This window comes from Hyla sarda, chromosome 4 (assembly GCF_029499605.1).
Source record: "Hyla sarda isolate aHylSar1 chromosome 4, aHylSar1.hap1, whole genome shotgun sequence".
In the NCBI taxonomy this organism is placed as follows: Eukaryota; Metazoa; Chordata; class Amphibia; order Anura; family Hylidae; genus Hyla; species Hyla sarda.
In genome coordinates, this window is record NC_079192.1 from 135,847,198 (window position 1) to 135,872,773 (window position 25,576).

General features: G+C 42.3%; 1 protein-coding gene across 1 annotated transcript in view; it reads right to left on the reverse strand.

Annotated features, from left to right (window-relative positions):
• Nucleotides 1–2,064: 2,064 nt before the first annotated feature.
• DTWD1 (DTW domain containing 1) overlaps nt 2,065–25,576 on the reverse strand; it is a gene marked incomplete in the record, with an annotated part of 29,820 nt that continues 6,308 nt past the window's right edge. Inside the window, 4 exon segments of the mRNA XM_056572241.1 lie at nt 2,065–2,484; nt 18,011–18,076; nt 18,079–18,241; nt 18,330–18,473. Of these exon segments, the coding sequence (XP_056428216.1) occupies nt 2,255–2,484; nt 18,011–18,076; nt 18,079–18,241; nt 18,330–18,473 (603 nt within the window).

Genomic DNA, 25,576 nt, shown 5'->3' on the forward strand with positions numbered 1-25,576 from the left:
CATTTGCATCATAAAGTCCCCACCCAACACCCCTCCCATTAAAAATTGACATTTTCAAAAACTTATTTATTTTTTTTTTTTTTTTATAAAAACGGACGGAACTGTATGTACTTTTAAAAACCGTATACGGTTTAAAAACGCATACTGTTTACTTTTTCCCATACTGTTCCATCCGTATTTTTTTTGGAAATATGGTTTTCTTTAGAAAAACGGATTGAAAACAGTATGGCAAAAACGTGATGTGAACCCAGCCTAAGGCTGGGTTTTCATCATGTTTTCTCCCATACGGGAGCGCATACGGCAGGGGGGAGCTGAAACCTCGTGCTCCCGTATGCCTTTCTATGCGCTCCCATATGTAATTAATTTCAATGAGCCGGCCGGAGTGAAATGTTCGGTCCGGTCGGCTCATTTTTGCACCATATGCGCTTTTACAACCGGACCTAAAACCGTGGGTGACCAGTTTTAGGTCCGGGGAAAAATCACATACAGCGCAAAAATGAGCCGACCGGACCGAACATTTCACTCCGGCCGGCTCATTGAAATTAATTACATATGTGAGCGCATAGAAAGGCATACGGGAGCACGAGGTTTCAGCTCCCCCCCCCTGCCGTATGCACTCCCATATGGGAGAAAACGTGATGTGAACCCAGCCTAAGAGTGGTTTTGAGCAGAAAACCTCTTTTACAGCACTTCAAAAACACATCCTTAATCATTGAGGTCTATCCTTTTTTTAATTTCAAACTCCTACATTACTGACCAGCAAATTGTCTCCACTCTAGTGCCACAAGACCTTCTGCAATAATGTCACATGCCATACATGTCACATGAGCCCTGCACATTACATAATTATTGCTGGAGGGCTAGTGGCAAACATCAGCATTGTGGTATACATTTTGTTTTTCTATTAGGTAGGTTTCAGGAGGGATAAACATTTCTTTTTAATCCAGAAACAAATTTAAATTGGCACTCATTAAAACTTATTTTTGCTATTGCACTCCTTATGGTAAATAAAAAAATCTTTCTAACATACTTTTTTTTTTTTAAATTAAGTATTCTGTTTTGTGTTTAAAAAAGCTGCCACTAGGTGTCTCCCTACTTGTCCAGAGCACATTTCCCCCCCCCCATCTTTTGCACAGACTTTGGACTCCTGCTGGCCTGGCAGAAGTCCAAAATCAGGAAATGCTGAGGGGTGTGTGTGTGCAGACTTATCCAATCAGAGCTCACACACTGAACTGCTTTGGGCTGTGTGTTGCAGAGTGAGGGAGGAAGTTCTCCCCAGTATGGCTTCAGATGATGTCACGCCTGATGGGGAACACCCCTTCCCAGTCTGTGAATCTGACTGAGACTGAGGTGAAAATACAGAGCAATATCAAGGTAGAAAACTTAAAAAATAATACAAATCAGGGGGTGGTTTATCATGATGGGGCAGTGAACTGGGAGGATTATACTACTTAACAAGATCACGAGTACACTTTAAAGGGGATATCCAGGAAAAACACCAGGAAAAACACTTTTTTTTATATATATGTATTCCAGGAGAAAACTTTTTTTTTTATATCAACTGGCTCCAAAAAGTTAAACAGATTTGTAAATTACTTCTATAAAAAAATTGTAATCCTTTCAATACTTATGAGCTGCTGAAGTTGAGTTATTCTAAGTGCTCTCTGAGTACACCTGTCTCGGAAACTGTCCAGAGTAGAAGCAAATCCCCATAGCAAACCTCTTCTACTCAGTGCAGTTCCCAAGACAAGCAGAGATGTCAGCAGAGAAAGAACAGACAGTTCTTTGCCAGACAGAAAAGAACAACTCAACTTCAGCAGCTGATAATTATTGGAAGGATTAAGATTTTTTAATAGAAGTAATTTACAAATCTGTTTAACTTTCTGGAGCCAGTTAATATATATATAAAAAAGTTTTTCCTGGAATACTGCAGTATAAAACAAAGCTATGATGCATAAGTGTGTCATCCAGTTCCTGCTGAACTGAATGTTCCCTGAAAGAGTCAAGCAAATAATTTTGAAGAGCTGTTAAAGGGAAGACAAAAAACCAACAACACACACAAAATAGTGAAAAGCATGGTTTTATTGTTCATAGAAAAATCAGGATTTATCTCAGTAATTCTGGTTTTCACTCCAATTTTCCACACCTCTTTTAAACTAAGTTGGGGACAGAATATGAATACAATACTTCTATATTTAAATTGGTCACGATATGACCTCTTCAAGTCTTAAATAACTTGCCTATAAAACATGTGTTACAACTTTCCAGCAGCCTGCTTGGCATCTCTGACGAGTTTAAACATAAAAGAGAAAAAGAAGAGGAGATTGTCATATTCCCCATTGTAGTCCTTTTCTTGGATTTGTGTGTGAAAGTCTATCATAAAGTAGTAAATAGCTTCTATTGTTGAAAGGTAGGTGTCAGGTGATCCCTTCTGATGCCGCCAAAAGGATGTTTTTCGTTCTGTTAATTCAACACTCACCAACCCTAGTACAGTTAGAATAAAAAAAAATTTGAAATGCTTATTTCGCTTAACCAACAATATATACCAATTGAAAACAAGTGATTCATAAATTAGATTATTCTGTTTATACTGTTAATGAATTATCGATAAAAATGTTTCAACTTATGCATGGTTTAGGAACAGTGACTTTAGTTGCAACTCTCCCCTACTGGGTTGTGTAGTAAATAGATCAATCTGTTAGATTATGCAAAATATAAAACTTGTTTCAATAATAAAAAATAAAAAAACATTGCTGTTTACCCCTTGGGGAGGGAGGGTTTTTCCATTTTTGCATTTTTCGTTTCCTCTTTACTTTTTAAAAATCATAACCCTTTCAATTTTCACCTAAAAGTCCATATGATGGCTTATTTTTTGCGCCACCAATTCTACTTTGTAATGACATCAGTCATTTTACCCAAAAATCTACGGCAAAACGAAAAAAAAAAAAAAAAAAATCATTGTGGGACAAAATTTAAGAAAAAACACAATTTTGTAACTTTTGGAGGCTTCAGTTTCTACGCAGTACATTTTACAGTAAAAAGGTCACGTTATCTTTATTCTGTAGGTCCATACAGTTAAAATGATACTACTTATATAGGTTTGATTTTGTCGTACTTATGGAAAAAATAAGTACATGCAGGAAAATGTATACCGTATATACTCGAGTATAAGCCGACCCGAGTATAAGCCGAGACCCCTAATTTCAACCCAAAATCCCAGGAAAAGTTATTGACTCGAGTATAAGCCTAGGGTGGGAAATACCTCATCCCCCCCTGTCATCATCCAGACCCGTCATTAACATCCTCATCATCCCCTTGTCATCATCCCACACATCCCCCCTTCATCATCCCCTTGTCATCATCCCACACATCCCCTTATCATCCCACACATCCCCCCTTCATCATCCCCTTGTCATCATCCCACACATCCCCCCTTCATCATCCCCTTGTCATCATCCCACACATCCCCTTATCCCACACATCCCCCCTTCATCATCCCCTTGTCATCATCCCACACATCCCCTTATCATCCCACACATCCCCCCTTCATCATCCCCTTGTAATCATCCCACACCCCCCCCCCTTCATCATCCCCACCCCCCTTCATCATCCCCACACCCCCCCCCCCCCCTTCATCATCCTCTTCTCATCATTCGCCCTCAGTGGTCTTCAACCTGCGGACCTCCAGAGGTTTCAAAACTACATCGGCTGTCCGGGCTTGCTGGGAGTTGTAGTTTTGAAACCTCCGGAGGTCCGCAGGTTGAAGACCACTGCGACCTTCAACATGCGGACCTCCAGAGGTTTCAAAACTACAACTCCCAGCAAGCCCGGGCAGCCATCGGCTGTCCGGGCTTGCTGGGAGTTGTAGTTTTGAAACCTCCGGAGGTCCGCAGGTTGAAGACCACTGCGGCCTTCAACATGCGGACCTCCAGAGGTTTCAAAACTACAACTCCCAGCAAGCCCGGGCAGCCATCGGCTGTCCGGGCTTGCTGGGAGTTGTAGTTTTGAAACCTCCGGAGGTCCGCAGGTTGAAGACCACTGCGGCCTTCAACATCATCCAGCCCCCTCTCACCCCCTTTAGTTCTGAGTACTCACCTCCGCTCGGCGCTGGTCCGGTCCTGCAGGGCTGTCCGGTAAGGAGGTGGTCCGGTGAGGAGGTGGTCCGGGCTGCTATCTTCACCGGGGGCGCCTCTTCTCCGCGCTTCCGGCCCGGAATAGAGCCGTTGCCTTAACAACGACGCATCTGCGTCGTTGTCAAGGCAACGTGACTATTCTGAGGCCGGGCCCGAAGCGCTTAGAAGAGGCCTCCCCGGTGAAGATAGCAGCCCGGACCACCTCCTCACCGGACTACCTCCTTACCGGACAGCCCTGCAGGACCGGACCAGCGCCGAGCGGAGGTGAGTACTCAGAACTAAAGGGGGTGAGAGGGGGCTGGATGATGTTGAAGGCCGCAGTGGTCTTCAACCTGCGGACCTCCGGAGGTTTCAAAACTACAACTCCCAGCAAGCCCGGACAGCCGATGGCTGCCCTGGCTTGCTGGGAGTTGTAGTTTTGAAACCTCTGGAAGTCCGCAGGTTGAAGACCACTGCGGGTGGGGGAGTTCACTCGAGTATAAGCCGAGGGGGGTGTTTTCAGCACGAAAAATCGTGCTGAAAAACTCTGCTTATACTCGAGTATATACGGTACGTTTAAAGGGGTTCTCCGGTGCTTAGACATCTTATCCCCTATCCAAAGGATAGTGGATAAATTGCCTGATCGCAGGAGTCCCGCCGCTGGGGACCCCCGGGATCTTGCACGCGGCACCCCGTTTGTAATCAGTCCCCGGAGCATGTTCGCTCCGGGTCTGATTACCGACGACCACAGGGCCGATGGCGTGTGACATCACGCCTCCGCCCAGTGTGACCTCACGCTCCGCCCCTCAATGCAAGTCTATGGGAGGGGGCGTGACAGCTATCACTCCCCCTCCCATAGGTTTGCCTAATAGGTCTGACAGGGTTGCAATTAATGGCCACCTCTGTTCAACCAGTCTGTCAACCTTATGGTAAGTGCCTATTCTTCAAAGAGAAACAGACTCGGCACAGTCCTGTATAATCACAACTCCCCACTAAGGAATCAGGTATATCCCATAAGGTGCAGCTCCATGTGCAATAGCATAACAGGTGGTGCTCATTAGTAACAGGTAAAAGTCTTGTGTAAATTAGTACAGATGTAGTAGACAAGGGCACTCATCAGTTCAGATGCTTGATATAAAATCTAAAATCTTTACTGAAACACAAACCGTGCTGGAGGGGTTTAGACAGACGCATGTGGAGGGGGGGGGTGAGACTTTGGGCTACGGTGAAACTATTTTGGTACCAACCCATTAGGTTTCATTTGCTCAATAAGATAAAAGGAGGAGTTTTCGTACAATACATTTTCGGTCTACTAGATGTATGTTCCACCTGTGGGACCAGGTGTGTTTTACTAGTAACAAACCTGCTGTGTGAAAAACCACTTTTAAATGGGCACTGTGAGAATCAAAAGGGTTTCAAAACATATGAACAACCACTAGGAGTCTCTCTACCATCCAGAACATAATCCTGTCTGGCTGCAGCATCATCTTTGTCCAAGCTGAAGCACAAGCTGGGATATAGTCCAGTAAGTGAGGGCTGGAATAGCACTCCTCTGTGCTTAATGCTGTCATATCAGACTCATGTCTGAAAACAGAAAAGAGGGGGTTACAGAGTAGGCTGCAGTGATTAGATGAAGAGACCCCGCACAACAGACTCAGGGAAGAAGTCAATGCATGATGAGTGAGGGCGCGCTCAGTGCCCTCCTGAGACATGTCCTAGAACTGGGTAAGTGTGTCAACAGCCAGGAAAGCTGAACAAATTATCCATTGGCATCACCAACTATTGATTACTGACTCAGCTAAAGATAGCATACCAATGTGATGTCCCGGTACAGTACATGGTCCTGTAACCTTCCCAAGTCCCCTCAGGAAGAGTCCCTGTAGTCCACAGGGCTCTCCTGCAGGGCTCCCCCCCCCTTGCTCATCAGTTACTGCTTCATGTAAATGCATTGTAAATATATTGTGCATATTGTTCAGTGTATATAAAGTTGTACAAATATATAGGACCTTCCTGGGTCATGTGATCTACTGTCATGTGATGTACCCAGAGTTCCCTGGGTACAGGACCTACAGGCTTTGCAAATAATGGGCTTTAGTCCAGCCCTCCTAGTATATATGGGGCTGTAGTCTCTCCGTTAGCTCTCTTGAGATCTGGACCTAAAGAAATCCTAATCTCAGCATATACTAACTAAATTCATGTCATCTGCAGCCACTTCAAAACGTGAGTTCTCAAGCTCTAGCTACAATTCTAGTGACTGCTACTAATTGTATATTTGAGTTGAGTAGTACAGTGGCCTGCATAAATCTCAATACTACAAGTCCCAGCAAGCCTGTGAGGTATCCTGCATCCTGGTTGCCTCTAGAGAAACTGCATAATTGTAAAGACTGTTTCATAAGAAGCTTAAGTAGAAGTTCCAGTTATCGTACAATTCCTGCTGTGGACATTCCTTTATTGCCTGCCGTTTCTGGGTTGGTTGTCGGCAGGGCCTTATACGGAAAGCAACCACATCCTGGCATCACAACAAATCAAGGGTTAATAACACCTTACCCCACAGGGTTAATACCACCAGACCCTGCTACACCGTTTCAACACCCCAGACACCACACCACATTCTTGTATAGTAACACAAATGCATTGTCAAAGAACAAGAAAAATGAAACACTGCTGGTTAAGTAGAAAACAATGGTAAATAGCAGATGTTAAATCAATCAATCTCCTGTTTTTACATGTGTGGGGCAGGTTGTGAAAATAAATCATTGTCCCGTGTGATGAATATTTCATTACAGTTTTTCTTTTCATGATTTTATATTTGAATACTTCCAATACAGACCTAACCATCATCCTCAATCTTATCACTGTATGAAAATCAACGTCATGGCAAATAAAGCAACATAATTGCATGTAAAAGAAAACAAACACATTTTCACATTCCTCTGTTACACTATGTCTGTCGCCTCTCGCTTTTGTCAGATTCAAAGCTTATAAATTTTAGCTGTTTTTCCTTTGAAACATGCAATCTAGATTAAGAATGCAAAAATGTTTCCCCAGCTTTTCATACAATACAAATCTGCTGATCAGAGAAAAAGCACAGATTTAAAATAAAGATTTAGGTCTGCTTTTATACAAGTCTTTGGTAATAAGCAAAACTGTATTTACAACATCTAATTGCTAAATTAGGCCCAGCCTCTGTTTAGCATAAAAGTGCTACAGAAAACGTCAAAATGACTTTTAGAACATGTCAATTAGATGTGTCAAAAGTCTGATCAGTTGCATAAATTTTTACATTTTTGAAGCAGTCTATTTTTTAAAAGTTCATCAAATAGGAAGATACAAAATAGACAGCACAGAAGTGGTTTATATACATAAACCAGTGCTGATATAAAAGCATAGGAAGATGACCTAAGAACGTTCACCCAACATCTTATTGAAACGGATTCAGGTTTTCGCAAAGCAACAGACATCTCACTGAGGAAATAAGACAATGCTCTCAGGTAACAAATGTAAGAGAAAAGAAAGTAGAAGAACAATGGGAGAGAGAAAGGATCAAAGGAGTGGGTGGGGAAAGGATGCAGGTTACTAGACTGTGTTGAGCTGGTGCATAGACTTTTTAGGAAGCAAGAATGGGTATGATCTTATCAGGCAGAGAGTTATTTCAGTATGTATATTTGGGCCACTTTGCTAAAGGGGTGCTTCAGTGATTTTTATAAAAAAAAATTCTAATCAACTGGTGCCAGAAAGTTATACAAACCAACCAAATACTCATAAGTGTCTCAGGGCCAAACAATGAAAATTAAAATTTTAGGGACAAGTCCCCAAGGACTGCCCTAAACTAGAGACCACTTAACTTTTATTCCAATTTCTCAAAAATAAATATGAATCGTGCTTATTGGTACCATAGTGAATAAATGTTAACTGCAACTAGAAAGATGACTACAACTAGAATGATCCTTCCAATGTGTTTTGTGAACAGTGTCACTGTGGGAACCTGAAGTTCCTCTAGACAGTGCTGCCACCACTGACCAGAGAGAACCCCCACAGACTTGCAAATATTGCTATTGTGTCACTTGGATGCTGTTTTTAAAAACATTATAGCCCCTCCTGCTGACATTTCGCCAGTGTACCCTGGGGGTAATAAATACACTAACAGTTAGCAGTATGAATTGGTGGGTTACTAAGTAGCCCATGAATATAATTATATCATGTCTCAGGCAATTGTAGATATGAGTACTGGGAGTCATTGGCATAATGCCCTATAATAATAAAAAAACATTTTTTGAAATTCAGTTCTGTCCCCCCCCTATTTTTTCTTTTCCCTTATGTTGATATATTAAGTATTAACATTAGTATTTATGAATAATACCTGAATAACCGTAAATATATGACCTCAGATGAATATCCTCTAAGGAATTGGTCCATCAAATATTAATTTTGACACTTATGTTTTTTTGTTTGTATACAAGATATACATTTATGGTATTAGTATTCACTATTATATTTATATTGCACTATATGAATTATTTTATATATTTATATTGATTCACTGTATTTCTAATTAAATGTGTGGAGCAATGGTTTCATCAAGAAGAGGTTTGGATTTATATGTATATGGGTCTATTAGGACTTTATTAAATAATTGGATTGATTATATTGACCATAGGAGGGACTTAATTATGCTCAATACTTGCCTGATTAACATCTTGACATTCCAATAAATGCTGAATAAGAAATACATTTAAGCAGTCATCCATAAGTGCTTATAGTTTGTCCCTAATACCTACCTTGATGCAGTATAAATAAGAGACTCTGTGAGTATATTAGACTCGGTCTAAGGATATGCGCATTGCTAAACTATGCTGTGGCAGAGACTAAGTCCTATGACATGCGCAATACGGAGAGTGCCGGGGAGATCAGTGATGCGCAGGCGCGAGGCAAGCAGCGGCCGCGATTCACGACATGGAAGGCCGTCAGCTGATCAGTCACATGATCGGCTCTGGGCAGATATGGCGGAGACATGTAGGATGACGTAGCGGATGCAGATAGGGACACCGGAGCCCTTGCAGGTGACATCACAGGTAGGTCTAATGCAGGATTGGCTTAAGAGCAGTGTATGGATGTAAACAATAGATAGGATTGGTGGATAATAGCGCATTATTATGATGTAGAACCGAGGGGAGTGAGCGCACAGGAAATGATGCACATAGGGGCTAATTAGCCAGTGTATAAGAGTACGTTAGATGCATGGTATGCCTGTCCTCATTTCTTTGAAAAAGCCAGGGTACACTGGCGAAACTTCAGCAGGAGGGGCTATAATGTTTTTAAAAACGGCATCCAAGTGACACAATAGCAATATTTGCAAGTGTGTGGGGGTTCTCTCTGGTCAGTGGTGGCAGCACTGTCTAGAGGAACTTCAGGTTCCCACAGTGACACTGTTCACAAAACACACTGGAAGGATCATTCTAGTTGTAGTCACCTAGTGGATGGCCGGTCTTTTAACATTTATTCACTATGGTACCAATAAGCACGATTCATATTTATTTTTGAGAAATTGGAAAAAAAGTTAAGTTTTAATAATTTAATTAAGTGGTCTCTAGTTTAGGGCAGTCCTTGGGGACTTGTCCCTAAAATTGTAATTTTCATTGTTTGGCCCTGAGACACTTAGGAGTACTTGGTTGGTTTGATTATACAAGCAAGTACTAGATACTTGCTCTAAGTGCTCCATCCAGAAATGTCTGGGTTTCTATCTCAGCCCATGAATGCGGATATATTTCAGTCAAAGGCACCTCAAGTTTTCTCAGTAGTGAACTTACCGTTTAACCAGGTGGACATACACCAAGCTTTCAAAACTTTAAATAAGACATACAAATCCTATATTCGGACGTGGTGGGAGGTCTCCAGTTTGGAGACATACTCCCAACAACAGTTGGTATATAGAGGGTTGAGGTCTCCCCTCACACCAAGCACGCACAAAGAAGACGAGAATTTTATTAAAGGTTGGGAACGTCTACAGACGGAGAATTCCCTTAGATTGGTGAACTATTTACTTGAATACGAGAGGGGTTACATCCAAAAAGTTACCAATCAGTTAGACTCGGAAATAAAACAAATACAGGGTTTTTCATCTAACCCTGAATATAGTATTTTGGAACAAAAACTACAGAGAAACCTTGAGGTGTTTAAAAGCGAAATTAAGAAAAGGAAACATCAGAAGTATATTAGAGATTATATGGATTTCTCTACTGGTAGAATATATACATATAAAGAGAAGAATCAAACATACAAGACCTATAATAGACCCCAGACTCAGCAACAACAAGTAAGATCAGAGTCAGATACCTCAGGCACTGAATATCATTCAGATTCTAGTAACAACTCGGGTACTAAACGCAAATACAAAAGATCAGACTTTAAAAAGGTCCTGTGAGGAAGTATCCCTATAATCAAAAGAAACCAGTAGTGAAAAAAGACAATACGGTTAATCCAACATGTGGTCTATCTGGAAATTATGCTTCATCCTATGGCTCATCTCAACAAATGGGTATGATGCCACAACAAAGATTTCAGTTGGCACCTGTGAGTACAGGTCAACGATCGATGGCCCAAAACATGCTTCCAGTACGCCCTTTAGGCATGGCAGGGTTACAACAACCTTCTCTCAACCCAAATATGATGAATGCCCCCCTCTCACAACCCCATTTTTTAGGGATGACTCAAGCCAGTGTGGGCAATCAACAGTGACAGGGAGTGTAGGCAGCCAGCCAATGGGGATGTAATAAATTTAACTGGTAACAATCCACAACTGACAGCGAGTGGTAGAATGGAGATGCAGTCATTGACTGATACTCAGGAAGAGGATAGGATGCAAATTTTTAATTTCTCATCCTATACCTTAAGTGCAGCGGAAGAATCTCTCCTGAGAAGAGGTCTGTCCTTTACCCCTGTACCTAGGTTCAGTGAATTTGATTGGGTAAAGGATATAAATCTATTTGCCCGTAAACTGGCTTTGCACAAGTGGCATACCCAGCAAGCTGCAGGACTTGAAAGATTCAAATTTTTTTCTGGAGGAGGAAGGAATTTTGTACGCTGGAGTCTAGCAAAATCCCTAAAAATAGTTTTCTCTAGACAGGCACTACGGAAGACTTTTTCTAGTTTATAATCCAACCCAACTTTCCTAGGCTCTGCAGGGTGTGAGAAAGGAAAGATCTTGCTTCTGTTTGTCCTACTAAAAGTAAGTTGTCCAGATATGGAATGAAGGTGCCTACACCTTTTCGGATATGAGCCGCCATTTTTGAGAGAATTTTTGTAAATACTCTTGGTGCAACCGCAATACTGAAAGGTAGGGCACAGAATTTTAGATGCATAACCTCTGAGTTTATTGTTACCGCTATTCTTAGGTATTTCTGATGGTCCTGAAGGATAGGGACGTGTAGGTAGGCGTCTTAAGTCTAACACCACCATGTAACAGTCTTTTTATAGTAGATTTACAGTGGATTTTACAGTTTCCATTTTAAACTTGTGGTAGGTAAGAAATTTGTTTATTGGTTTTAAGCTGATAATGGTGCGATAGGAGTTGTTGGTTTTCTTATTTTTTTTTTCCCTAGAAAGAGGAATGAATAAAATCCCTGACCTCTTTCTTCCCAGGGGACTGGGACTAGTACCTCCTTTTAACCCCTTAAGGACCCAGCCAATTTTCACTGTAGGACACGGCCATTTTTAGCACATCTGACCACTGTCACTTTCAGAATTAATAACTCTGGGATGCTTTTACCTTTCATTCTGATTCCAAGATTGTTTTTCTCGTGACATATTCTACTTTATGTTAGTGGTAAAATTTTGTCGATACTTGCATAATTTCTTGGTGAAAAATTCCAAAATTTGATGAAAAAATTGAGAGGGCTTCAAAGTATAGCAGCAATTTTCTGATTTTTCAAAATCGAAATTTTTCAGGGACCAGTTCTGTTTTGAAGTGGATTTGAAGGCCCTAAACTGTTTCCTTGAAATACGACAGGGCTCTGAAGTGAGAAAGCGCCATGCGCATTTGAGGACTAAATTAGGGATTGCATAGGGGTGGACATAGGGGTATTCAATGCCAGTGATTCCCAAACAGGGTGCCTACAGCTGTTGCTAAACTCCCAGCATGCCTGGACAGTCAGTGGTTGTCCAGAAATGCTGGGAGTTGTTGTTTTGCAACAGCTGGAGGCTCCGTTTCGGAAACACTGCCGTACAATACGTTTTTAATTTTTATTGGGGGGGGGGGGGGGGGGGGGAGACAGTGTAAGGGGGTGTATATGTAGTGTTTTACTCTTTATTATGTGTTAGCGTAGTGTAGTGTTTTTAGGGTACATTCGCACTGGCATGTTACAGTGAGTTTCCCACTAGGAGTTTGCGCTGCTGCAAAAAATTTGCCGCAGCCCAAACTTGAAGCAAGAGACTTACTATAAACCTGCCCTTGTTTTCCACTTAAAAAAATAAATAAATAAACAAACCTCCAGCTGTTTCAAAACTACAACTCCCAGCATATACTGACAGACTGTGCATGCTGGGAGTTGTAGTTTTGCAACAGCTGGAGGCACACTGGTTGGAAAACCTTCAGTTAGGTTCTGTTATCTAACTCAATATTTTCCAACCAGTGTGCCTCCAGCTGTTGCAAAACTACAACTCCCAGCATGTACTGATCACCAAACGTCATGCTGGGAGATGTAGTTATGCAACAGCTGGAGGTACGCAACTACAACTCCCAGCATGCCGAGACAGCTGTTTGGGCATGCTGGGATTTGCAGTTTTGCAACATCTGGAGGGCTACAGTTTTAGAGACAACTGCAAAGTGATCTCCAAACTGTGGTCCTCCAGCTGTTACAAAACTACAAATCCCAGCATGCCCGGACAGCAAACAGCTTGGGCATGCTAGGAGTTGTAGTTTTGCAAGATCTGGAGGGATACAGTTTAGAGACCACTAGATAGTGGTCTCAAACTGAAGCCCTCCAGCTTTTGCAAAACTACATATTCCAGCATGCCCAAACAGCTGTCTGGGCATGCTGGGAGTTGTAGTTTTGCAACATCTGGAGGACTACAGTTAGAGACCACCATCTAGTGGTCTCAGACTGTACCCTCCAGATGTCGCTAGGCAACTCACCGACTTCCGTAGGATCCAACCGCACGACGTCGTCGCCCGCCGATCTGTCGCCCGCAGCTTCCGGATCTGTAAGTGGATCTTCGGCGCCGGTCCCCGTCGGGTTTCCCCGTCCTGACCCGCCTATTGTGGGTGGGCAGGATGGGGAAAACGAAAGTTAACCCCCTCCGCCCCCAATATGCTATTGGTTGTCACGTCCCTTCAGGGGGATTGTGGGTGTCATGGACACCCGCGATCCCCCTTCTATTCCGGGTCACCATAGACCCGTAATGACCTGGAATTGCGCAAATCGCAAGTGTGAATTCACTTGCGATTTGCCGCGATCACCGACATGGGGGGTCTGATGACCCCCCCCCCCCCCCCCCCCTGGGCCTTTGCACGGGATGCCTGCTGAATGATTTCAGCAGGCATCCCGGTCAGATCCCCACCCAGTGCGCGGCGGGGGCCGGAATTCTCCATGACGTACGCGTACGTCATGGGTCCTTAAGTACTAGGGTGTCATGACGTATGCGTACGTCAAAGGTCCTTAAGGGGTTAAAGCAAGGACAACACTTCCTGTTCTAAGGCTGACTGTCCTGCACCCAACTGATTTTTTGTAATTTTTAGGCGATAAGGAGGCAGACTGGAAAACTCTTAAAGCAATCAGTCTTTTATAGCATTGAGTGTGCAGCTAATGTATGAGGAATTTTTACAAGCTTGAAAGGAAATATGAGTCTGTCTCCCACTCACCACAAATAGTCATTGCTGAGTAGGCTTTTTTTTTTAGAAGTACTGGAGGGTTGGTTAAATAAGTATCCCTGTGATTTTTTGGGGGAAAATGTCACCTGGATGTCACCTTATCTTTCCCTGGCCTCTAGGGTTTTTCTCAGAACTAAGGGACCTATATGGTCTAAAAGCCTGCTAGGTAGGGAAATATTAGGATGCACAAAAAGACTGATCCAAAAAGAAATTTACAGAGAGAACAATTAGTTTTTAGACTCCACATCTCCATCCCAGTTTTTTTTAACCATAAAACCAGACAGGCTGAATTTGATAGAGCCGCAGCCCAGACTGACAGACAATCTCAGGGTGTCAGGAAAAGCATCCACCAAAAAGGCTGCAGACTTCATAATAAGGGGTAAGGCATTTAAAGGGGTACTCCACTGGAAAACATTTTCTTTTTAATCAACCGATGCCAGAACGTTAAACAGATTTGTAAATTACTTCTATTTAAAAATCGTAATCCTTTCAATACTTATAAGCTGCTGTATACTACAGAGGAAGTTCTATTCTTTTTGAATTTCCTTTTTGTCCCACCACAGTGCTCTCTGCAGACACTTCTATCTATGTCAGGAACTGTCTTGAGCAGGATAGGTTTGCCATGAGGATTTGCTCCTACTCTGGACAGCTTCCAAAATAGAGCTGATTGGAGCAGAAGATAGCAGGAATATAGCAGGAGCATGATCCAGTAACATCACATAAGATACAAGATACTGGTAGCGTGATATTTGAAGCAGGTACATTAACCGGCATTTGGCTACTTGTAGCAGGATTTAAATTAAATGCCACCAAAGAACCCTCATGTCTACAGGAATAGTGGGTTTACTTATGCAGAGCTTGCACAGTTGTTTCTTATTAGTTTCTGGTTATTTAGAAAAAGATAAATATAAGATAGCAAAAAAAACAGTTCTCTAGGTACGGTATATAAATTCTAAAAATGCACAAGATATGACCAGTATATCAGTAGTTTATTTATTGCTATCAATAAAATGACATAACATAGGTGTTCCGACAGGGCCCTTGCCAGAAACACACATAAGAATTTAAAAAAATATAAAAAGAATATGGAAAGAATAAAATAATTATAGTTTCTGTGACCGCATGCCAATAGCCACCTGTAGCTGGATATACAGCGCAAATAGTAACTTAATAAATGTCTCCTGATGGATGTATTAGATCCCTCTCAATAGCAACAGGTAGTGGAATAAATAGTTGGATCGATATAGTCACAAATTAAAGATCCACTGTAGTCACAAGTTAAAGATGGACTGTAAGGTTCGCAATGTGAGATAGTAAAATATGAACATTCACCGGTTCACTGCACCACTCACCACCCGTGGATTCTCTGCATATGAAGGTCGCGCAATGTCCTCCTTCTGGAGCGCAGACTGGCACTGGCCAGCCTGGGTAGATGGATGTCTGCGTGTCCAGAGCCTTCGGTAGTGATCCCGCGGAGTGGCACAGAGTGGCGTCTGGCCAGAGCTTTAGAAGGTGGTGGGGCGAGTGTCAGGAAGCAGCGTCCTCGTGCAGTAGAACAGAGGTATGCGTACGCTTACACAGTAGTCCAAAATTGGAGGGGTTGCAGCTGTTGCAAGGCCACAAATAAAGAATGAAGTCTATTTGCAAGGTGGTATGGGGTCTTGCAAGTTCCAAACACATTTCGCACTTGCAAGACCCCGTACCACATCACAATTAGATGGGGGCGGGGCATTATCGGCAAGGTAATTGCCGATACCGATAATGCCCAAAATCGTGATTATCGGTCGATAATATCGGCCATACCGATAATCGGTCGATCCCTAGTTGTATGTTCAAATTTTACTATCTCACATTGGGGACTTACAGTGGATCTTTAACTTGTGACAATATCAATCCAACTATTATTCCACTACCTGTTGATATTGAGAGGGATCTAATACATCCATTAAGAGACATTTATTAAGTTACTATTTGCGCTATATATACAGCTATAGGTGGCTACTGACATGCGGTCACAGAAACTATTTTATTTTTTCCATATTCTTTTTACATTTTTTATAATTCTTATGTGTGTTTCCGGCAAGGGCCCTGTTGGAACACCTATGTTATGTCATTTTATTGATAGCAATAAATAAACTACTGATATACTGGTCATATTTTGCGCATTTTTGAATTTATATTTCTAGAGGACTGTTTTGCTATTTTATATTTATCTATTTTTGGCAGGACGGGTAAGTGCAACACAGGCTACCTCGGTATATAATTTGTAGTGGTGTGAGCCGCTCAACATTTTCTTTTCTAATTTAGAAAAAGACACCACACATTTTATGATTTTTGACCTATATTTCTGGGCAGGTTCCTTGTCTCAAACTAAGAGGCCAAAATGCAGGAAAAACAGACTTGCAGTAGCTGGAGAAACAAGCTGCTCAATAGGATCCACCTTGGAGGAAGCCTGAGACTCCATGGCAGGTGTCAGCACACACATGGACACTGAAAAAAGCTGGATTCTCCTACCTTTATGCGACAGGCGTTTGAATTTTTGCACCCTCTGACGTAATTTCCGCCCGACTGCGTCTCCGTACAGGCCAGAACTCTGGAAGCCGGTGCATTACACCAGCTTCCTCCGGACCAAATTTACTGCCGAACACTGACTCCTGTGAACTTCCGGCCACCATTAAAACAGGAGCATGAGACACCGAGAATGACCGCAACTACAGCCAGCACATCACCTCAGGAGGTGAGAGAAGCCCGCACGATCATGGGGATTTCCACGGACAGCAGGAACCAATTAGATAATGTCCCGATGTGGGGACATATAGCTACAGGAGCGCAGTACCAAATACTACCCAGGAGGCAGAGAGAAAAACCCTTCACGACCAAAGGGCTAAATGGGGTAAGGAACCCCCTAAAGGGACCAATACCACCAGTCCAGGGCACAAGCAAAAATAAAATAAACCAGAGTCCAAAAAAAGAGAAACGGAACCCAGACCTCTGTCCTGGACCTAGTAGGAACAGGAAAACACTGAGGAGTGGGATTGGAGGGGCTTTTAACCTCTCTGTTCCTATTAGGTCCTATGGGACCATGTCTCCTGGTGGCTGTCATGGTGGACAATAAATAAAATATGTATTGTGGGAAATAAAAACTAAATGCAATTTTGGGCGATACAAAGTATCATTTATTTAAATGTTTTACAATTTTTGTACAATGGGAAAATAGGGGAATTTAGTTTTTTTATTGGGGAGGGGCTTATTCACTTTTATTAAAATCTTATTTTTTTGTGTTATCTGCAACCTACTTCTCTGGTCTGCTAGAAGGCAGATGAGAGAATAAGACTGCAGGATCTGGCTGGGAACAGATAAGTAGAGCTCCAATCGCCATCTTTACTGATCAGACCACTGCGACTTTACTGCAGGTGAGCTGATTAATCTTGGTCAGGGCATCTAAAGGGTTAATGGCGAGCATCAGCGTGATCGCTGATGTCCACCATTGTTGGCAGGTCCCTGGCTGCTGGTTGCATGTCTATGATGCGAGCACAGAGAGAAGGGACTCAAAAATTGGGTTTTGGTCAAATTACATACTAGAAAAAATAAAATAAAATTGCAAAAAGCAGGTTTTATTTTTGGCAAAGTATAAGAAAAATATAATATTACAAGTTATGGATACTAGATTTATGTGAATAGAACATTGATCCAGGGATTTATTCTAATTGCCTTATTGGACACAGGAAGGAACTGGCAATTGGCATCAGCCACATGAGTTTTTCTTTGCCTCTGGATCAACACAGTAGGGTTTTAGGTTGAACTAGATTGTCTCTTGTCTTTTCTTTTTCAACCATACAAACTATGTAACTAGGATATTGAAAATCAGGTTATTACAGTATCAGCATCTGTGCCAAAACTCTTATTGTAACAAATCTACCTGTAAATTGTCATATAACTCTTATTATTTATAATTTTACATTGTCGGTAGAGACTCCCCCCTCACATAAAGGCAGATGTACTATTCAGTCTCCTAATGATACTACTTTATTACCTTGAAGCCGCTCATCTGATATTATTTTGTTTGTCTGATTCCATGTGCTGTCAATGAATACAACTCCTCAGCATTCTTCATATTTTTATCTTCTGTGTCACCTGTGTCTGTATCTAATTTTGGACGTTTAATATTTGGTTCAAATAAATCCTTGTTCTGATTATATTGAATCAGATACTTAAGCCCATCTTTAAGGGAGACTGCGCTTGGACCAGGAAATACCAGTACAACCTAAAAAGATGAAGATACACAGACTTAAATTTTACTCTAATCTGACAAACTTACACATTTTTACTTTATCATTCTGAATTTAACTTACTTCATGAATCTGTTTGTCATAGTCTGGAATAGATGGGTATGTATACATAGTCACATCTTCATGTGCCAACAGTTTTGCATGGGCAGCAGTACTTTTGCCATCTGTTTCATTGGGATGTTTAATAATATCAATTTTCACAGGAAGCTAAAATGTAAGAATAAATAAGATAAAATATTTGGATACTTTTGTATCACCAAGGGATTGCCCGCTAACTGATTATTACCAAATGCATTGTTTTTTAACCATTTGATTCAAGTAACCTATACAACCTAACCTATAGTATCACACTATCTCCACCCGATCTATATTATAAAAAAGCAAGGAGTAATAGGAAATGAAATCATTCAGACCTTGGGGCTTCACTGATTGTATTCTAAAAGGTCCATTCTGCCTCTCTTTGAAGTAGGAGTTTATCCCATTTTCCCCCTCTCTGTGGGGGCTTGACTACTTCAATTACTTCTGCCCTTAAACCACTACTGTTGCTATTGTGATATTATTTGAAATGTATGGCGACTGGCGTATTTCTTTCATTGACAATATCGGCCACATGTTCCTGCAAACATTTTTTGAGGGGACTAAAATTTTTACCCCATAATTTTTTCGACATTGGCATGTAATTATATATACAACCCCTACTGTATTACATTACGTTTGCCAGGTATCACATATCTGCATTCAGAGAATTTTCCACATGGATATGTGCCTAGTACTTTACTTTTGAGCCATGTATCTGGTGCACCAAATAGTGCACGATAGCTAGAGATGAGCGAACTTTTGAAAAATTCAATTTGGCATATTCGCCAAATTTTTTCGAAACTATTCGGTGTGGGTCGAATATTTTTGCAGCGAATCGCTATAAAAAAAATGGCTATTTCTGGCCTACTGAGAGCCTCAATAGGGGTGTAGAGCACTTTGCCTTGTCCTAACATGCATAGGGAGCGTGCTGTGTTAGGGAAATAATATTGTTATTCAGTAGGACATGCAGATTACAGGCATTGCTATTAGAATCACTGCTGCAGAGTATCGATCTGGCAGCAGGGAGACCATATGGTGTCAAAATTGAAGAGAATAGAGATTGTTTATGTAATTTTTATTTAATTTAATTTGGATTTATTACCCATTATGGTGAGCATAAAGCTGGTGGTCCTCCGCAAAACAAGATACCACCTGTTCCAGATTCTGCTTCTCAGTGCCCTCCTGACTATGAAAGTGCGAATGTTTCATTTAATCAGCAATAATTTATCGTTCTCGCTCCAAGCTGTTTAATTGGATTCTTGTGATAATTCCACAGTTAATATGATGTTGACTACCATAGGGCCTCAGTCTTGAAAAGATTACATTGATTTCTTTAAATTTAAGATTTATATTCGATTCCCGGTGTTCACTTTGAACTAATGCTGTATGACCACAAAACTCAATCTAACAAGGAGTCACATGGCATCACAATGACAGAGCCTAGAGATGGCAGCAGCATGAGGAGGCCATAATCTGTCAGAATAAAACAGCCTGGAATTGGTCTGGACCAGATGGAGAAGAGAAGGCAACAATGCAAATTAGAGAAGACGTCATTTGTGAGTTGCTGTATAAAGCAGCACTTTAACCCCTTAAGGACACATGACGTTCTCATAAGTCTCCATTTCAGAGTCCTTAAGGACACATGACGTATGAGAACGTCATGTGTTTTACCGGCCCCCCGCAACCATCTGGAGCGGAGCCGGTGCCCGATGCCTGCTGAAATCGTTCAGCAGGCATCGGGGCATATCGCCCAGGGGGGTCATTATGACCCCCCATGTCGGCGATGGCCGCAGATCGCTGGACAATTCAGTCCAGCGATCTGCGGCGGATTCCGGGTCAATCGGGTCTCCAGTGACCCGGTGACAAGGAATTATTGGTTGATCGGGGCCGTCAGAGAAGGCCCCGAACAGCCAGAGCCAGCAGGGGTTAGGTGGCACTGGTGCCACCTCACGATCGCCCTGATTCGTCGGCCGGATTGCCAGCCGACCAATCAGGGCGCCTGCTGCAGGTGTCACTCCCGCAACCCGCTCCGCCCCTCTTCCGGAGGACGTGAGCGGGTGCGGGACGTGCAACCCGGGTGCTGGGGACCCCGATTCCCGGCGTCCCTGTTGGGATCGTGGCCCCAGGAGCAGCGGCGGCGGCGACGACGAGGGACTGACCTGTGCGGCGAGGATCGTTGGAGGTGAGTGACAGCCTCCTGCTGTTGCTTAGCAACAGCTCCCAGCATGCAAAAAGGGCATGCTGGGAGCTGTAGTTATGCAACAGCAGGAGGCAGACCACCACAACTCCCAGCATTCCCTTATGGGCATGCTGGGACTTGTAGTTTTGCAACAGCTGGAGGCACATTCTTTCTATGGAAAAGTGTACCTTCAGCTGTTGTATAACTACAGCTCCCAGCTTGCACAATCAGCTAAAGTGCATGCTGGGAGTTGTAGTGGTGCATCTGCTGGTTGCATAACTACAACTCCCAGCATCCCAGCTGTCGGTGACTGCTGAGAGTTGTAGTTTTGCAACAGCTGAAGGCACACTGAGTTAAGTAGCAAACCAGTGTGTCTCCAGCTGTTGCATAACTACAATCCCCAGCATCCCCAGCCAAAGTAGTATGCCTCCAGCTGTTGCATAACTACAAGACCCAGCATGCCCTTCCGCTGTCCGTCCATGCTGGGGGTTGTAGCTTTTGCAACAGCTGAAGGCACACTGGTTGCAAAACACTGAGTTTGTTACCAAACTCGGTGTTTCACAACCAGTGTGCCTCCAGCTGTTGCAAAACTACAACTCCCAGCATGCACTGATAGACCGTACATGCTGGGAGTTGTAGTTTTGCAACAGCTGGATGTTCCTCCCCCCCCCCCCCCCCCCCCCCAATGTGAATGTACAGGGTACACTCACATGGGTGGAGGATTACAGTAAGTATTCGGCTGCAAGTTTGAGGTGCGGCAACATTTCTGCCGCAGCTCAAACTGCCAGCGAGAAACTACTGTGAACCCCCCGCCCATGCGACTGTACCCTAAAAACACTACACTACCACACAATAAAATAAAATGTAAAAAACACTACATATACACATACCCCTATACAACCCCCTTCCCCTCCCCAATAAAAATGAAAAACGTCTGGTACGCACTGTATCCAAAACGGAGCCTCCAGCGGTTGCAAAACTACAACTCCCAGCATGCACTGATAGACCGTACATGCTGGGAGTTGTAGTTTTGCAACAGCTGGATGTCCCCCCCCCCCCCCCCCCCCAATGTGAACGTACAGGCTACACTTACATGGGCGGAGGATTACAGTAAGTATCCGGCTGCAAGTTTGAGCTGCGTCAAATTTTCTGCCGCAGCTCAAACTGCCAGCAAGAAACTACTGTGAACCCCCGCCCATGCGACTGTACCCTAAAAACACTACACTACCACACAATAAAATAAAAAGTAAAAAACACTACATATACACATACCCCTATACAACCCCCCTCTCCTCCCCAATAAAAATGAAAAACGGCTGGTACGCCACTGTTTCCAAAACGGAGCCTCCAGCTGTTGCAAAACAACTACTCCCAGTATTGCCAGATAGCCGTTGACTGTCTAGGCATGCTGGGAATTTTACAACAGCTGGAGGCACCCTGTTTGGGAATCACTGGCGTAGAATACCCCTATGTCCACCCCTATGCAAGTCCCTAATTTAGGCCTCAAATGCGCATGGCGCTCTCACTTTGGAGCCCTGTCGTATTTCAAGGCAACAGTTTAGGGCCACATATGGGGTATCGCCGTACTCGGGAGAAATTGCCTAACAAATTTTGGGGGGTATTTTCTGCTATTACCCTTTTTAAAAATGTAAAATTTTTGGGAAAACAAGCATTTTAGGTAAAAAAATAATATATATTTTTTTACATATGCAAAAGTCGTGAAACACCTGTGGGGTATTAAGGTTCAAATTACCCCTTGTTACGTTCCCCGAGGGGTCTAGTTTCCAAAATGGTATGCCATGTGGTTTTTTTTTTGCTGTTCTGGCACCATAGGGGCTTCCTAAATGCGGCATACCCCCAGAGCAAAATTTGCTTTCAAAAAGCCAAATGTGACTCTTTCTCTTCTGAGACCTGTAGTGCGCCAGCAGAGCACTTTTCACCCCCATGCGAGGTGTTTTTTGTATCGGGAGAAATTGGGCTTCAAATTTTGGGGGGTATTTTCTGCTATTACCCTTTTTAAAAATGTAAAATTTTTGGGAAACCAAGCATTTTAGGTAAAAAATATATATATTTTTTTTACATATGCAAAAGTCGTGAATCACCTGTAGGGTATTAAGGTTCACTTTACCCCTTGTTACGTTCCCTGAGGGGTCTAGTTTCCAAAATGGTATGCCATGTGTTTTTTTTGCTGTCCTGGCACCATATGGGCTTCCTAAATGCGGCATGCCCCCCAAAAACCATTTGTCTCTCCTTCCCTTCTGAGCCCTCTACTGCGCCCACTGAACAATTAACAGACATATGAGGTATGTCCTTACTCGAGAGAAATTGGGTTTCAAATACAAGTAAAAATTTTCTCCTTTTTAGCCCTTGCAAAAATTCTAAAATTGGGTCTACAAGAACATAAGAACATGCAAGTGTAAAAAATGAAGATTTTGAATTTTCTCCTTCACTTTGCTGCTATTCCTGTGAAACACCTAAAGGGTTAATACACTTACTGAATGTCATTTTGAATACTTTGGGGGGTGTAGTTTTTATAATGGGGTCTTTTATGGGGTATTTCTAATATGAAGACCCTTCAAATCCACTTCAAAACTGAACTGGTCCCTGAAAAATAGTGAGTTTGAAAATTTTGTGAAAAATTTCAAAATTGCTGCTGAACTTTGAAGCCCTCTGGTGTCTTCCAAAAGTAAAAACTAATAAATTTTATGATGCAAACATAAAGTAGACATATTGTATATGTGAACCCCAAAAAAATATATTTTGAATATCCATTTTCCTTACAAGCAGAGAGCTTCAAAGTTAGAAAAATGCAAAGTTTTCATTTTTTTCATCAAATTTTGGGATTTTTCACCAAGAAAGGATGCAAGTTACCATAAAATTTTATCACTAAGTTAAAGTAGAATATGTCACGAAAAAACAATCTCAGAATCAGAATGATAACTAAAAGCATTCCAGAGTTATTAATGTTTCAAGTGACAGTGGTCAGAATTGCAAAAAACGCTCCGGTCCTTAAGGTGTAAAATGGCCTGGTCCTTAACCCCTTCAGGACCAAGCCCATTTTGGCCTTAAGGACCAGAGCGTTTTTTGCACATCTGACCACTGTCACTTTAAACATAAATAACTCTGGAATGCTTTTAGTTATCATTCTGATTCAGAGATTGTTTTTTCGTGACATATTCTACTTTAACATGGTGGTAAATTTGTGTGGTAACTTGCATCCTTTCCTTGTGAAAAATCCTAAAATTTGATGAAAAATTTGAAAATTTTGCATTTTTCTAACTTTGAAGCTCTCTGCTTGTAAGGAAAATGTATATTACAAATAAAAAATTTTTTTATTCACATATACAATATGTCTACTTTATGTCTGCATCATAAAAGTGACGAGTTTTTACTTTTGGAAGACACCAGAGGGCTTCAAAGTTCAGCAGCAATTTTCCAATTTTTCACAAAATTTTCAAACTCACTATTTTTCAGGGACCAGTTCAGGTTTGAAGTGGATTTGAAGGGTCTTCATATTAGAAATACCCCACAAAAGACCCCATTATAAAAACTGCACCCCCCAAAGTATTCAAAATGACATTCAGTCATCATTTTAACCCTTTAGGTGTTTCACAGGAATAGAAGCAAAGTGAAGGAGAAAATTCACAATCTTCATTTTTTACACTTGCATGTTCTTGTAGACCCAATTTTTGAATTTTTACAAGGGGTAAAAGGAGAAAATGTATACTTATATTTGTAGCCCAATTTCTCTCGAGTAAGCACATACCTCATATGTCTATGTAAATTGTTCGGCGGGCGCAGTAGAGGGCTCAGAAGGGAAAGAGCGACAAGGGGATTTTGGAGAGTACGTTTTTCTGAAATGGTTTTTGGGGGGCATGTTGCATTTAGGAAGCCCCTATGGTGCCAGAACAGCAAAAAACCCTCACATGGCATACCATTTTGGAAACCAGACCCCTTGAGGAACATAACAAGGAATAAAGTGAGCCTTAATATCCCACAGGTGTTTCACGACTTTTGCATATGTAAAAAAAATAAATAAAATTTCCACTAAAATGTGTGTTTCCCCCCCAAATTTCACATTTTTGCAAGGGTTAATAGCAGGAAATACCCCCCAATATTTGTAACCCCTTCTCTTTGAGTATGGAGGTACCCCATAAGTTGACCTGAAGTGCACTATGGGCAAACTACAATGCTCAGAAGAGAAGGAGTCATATTTGGCTTTTTGAGAGCAAATGGTGCCAGAACAGCAAAAAAAAAAAAAACCACATGGCATACTATTTTGGAAACGAGACCCCTTGAGGAACATAACAAGGGATACAGTGAGCATTTGCCCCCCACTGGTCTCTGACAGATCTTTGGAACAGTGGGCTGTACAAGTTTTCATTTTCACGGACCACTGTTCCAAAGATCCGTCAGACACCTGTGGGGGGTAAATTCTCACTGCACCCCTCATTACATTCCGTGAGGGGTGTCGTTTCCGAAATGGGGTCACATGTGGGGTTTTGTTTTTTTTGCGTTTGTCAAAACCGCTGTAACAATCAGCCACCCCTGTGCAAATCACCTCAAATGTACATGGCGCACTCTCCCTTCTGGGCCTTGTTGTGCGCCCCCAGAGCACTTTGCACCCACATATGGGATATCTCCATAGTCGGGAGAAATTGCGTTACAAATTTTGGGGGGCTTTTTTTCCCTTTTACCTCTTGTGAAAATGTAAAGTATAGGGCAACATCAGCATGTTAGTGTAAAAAATTTAATTTTTTTACACTAACATTCTGGAGTAGACCCCAACATTTCCTTTTCATGAAGGGTTAAAGAAGAAAAAGCCCCCCAAACCTTGTAACGCAATTTCTCCCGAGTACGGCGATACCCCATATGTCGCCCTAAACTGTTGCTTTGAAATACGACAGGGCTCCAAAGTGAGAGCGCCATGCGCACTTGAGGCCTAAATTAGGGATTTGCATAGGGGTGGACATAGGGGTATTCTACACCAGTGATTCCCAAACAGGGTGCCTCCAGCTGTTGAAAAACAACAACTCCCAGTATTGCCGGACAG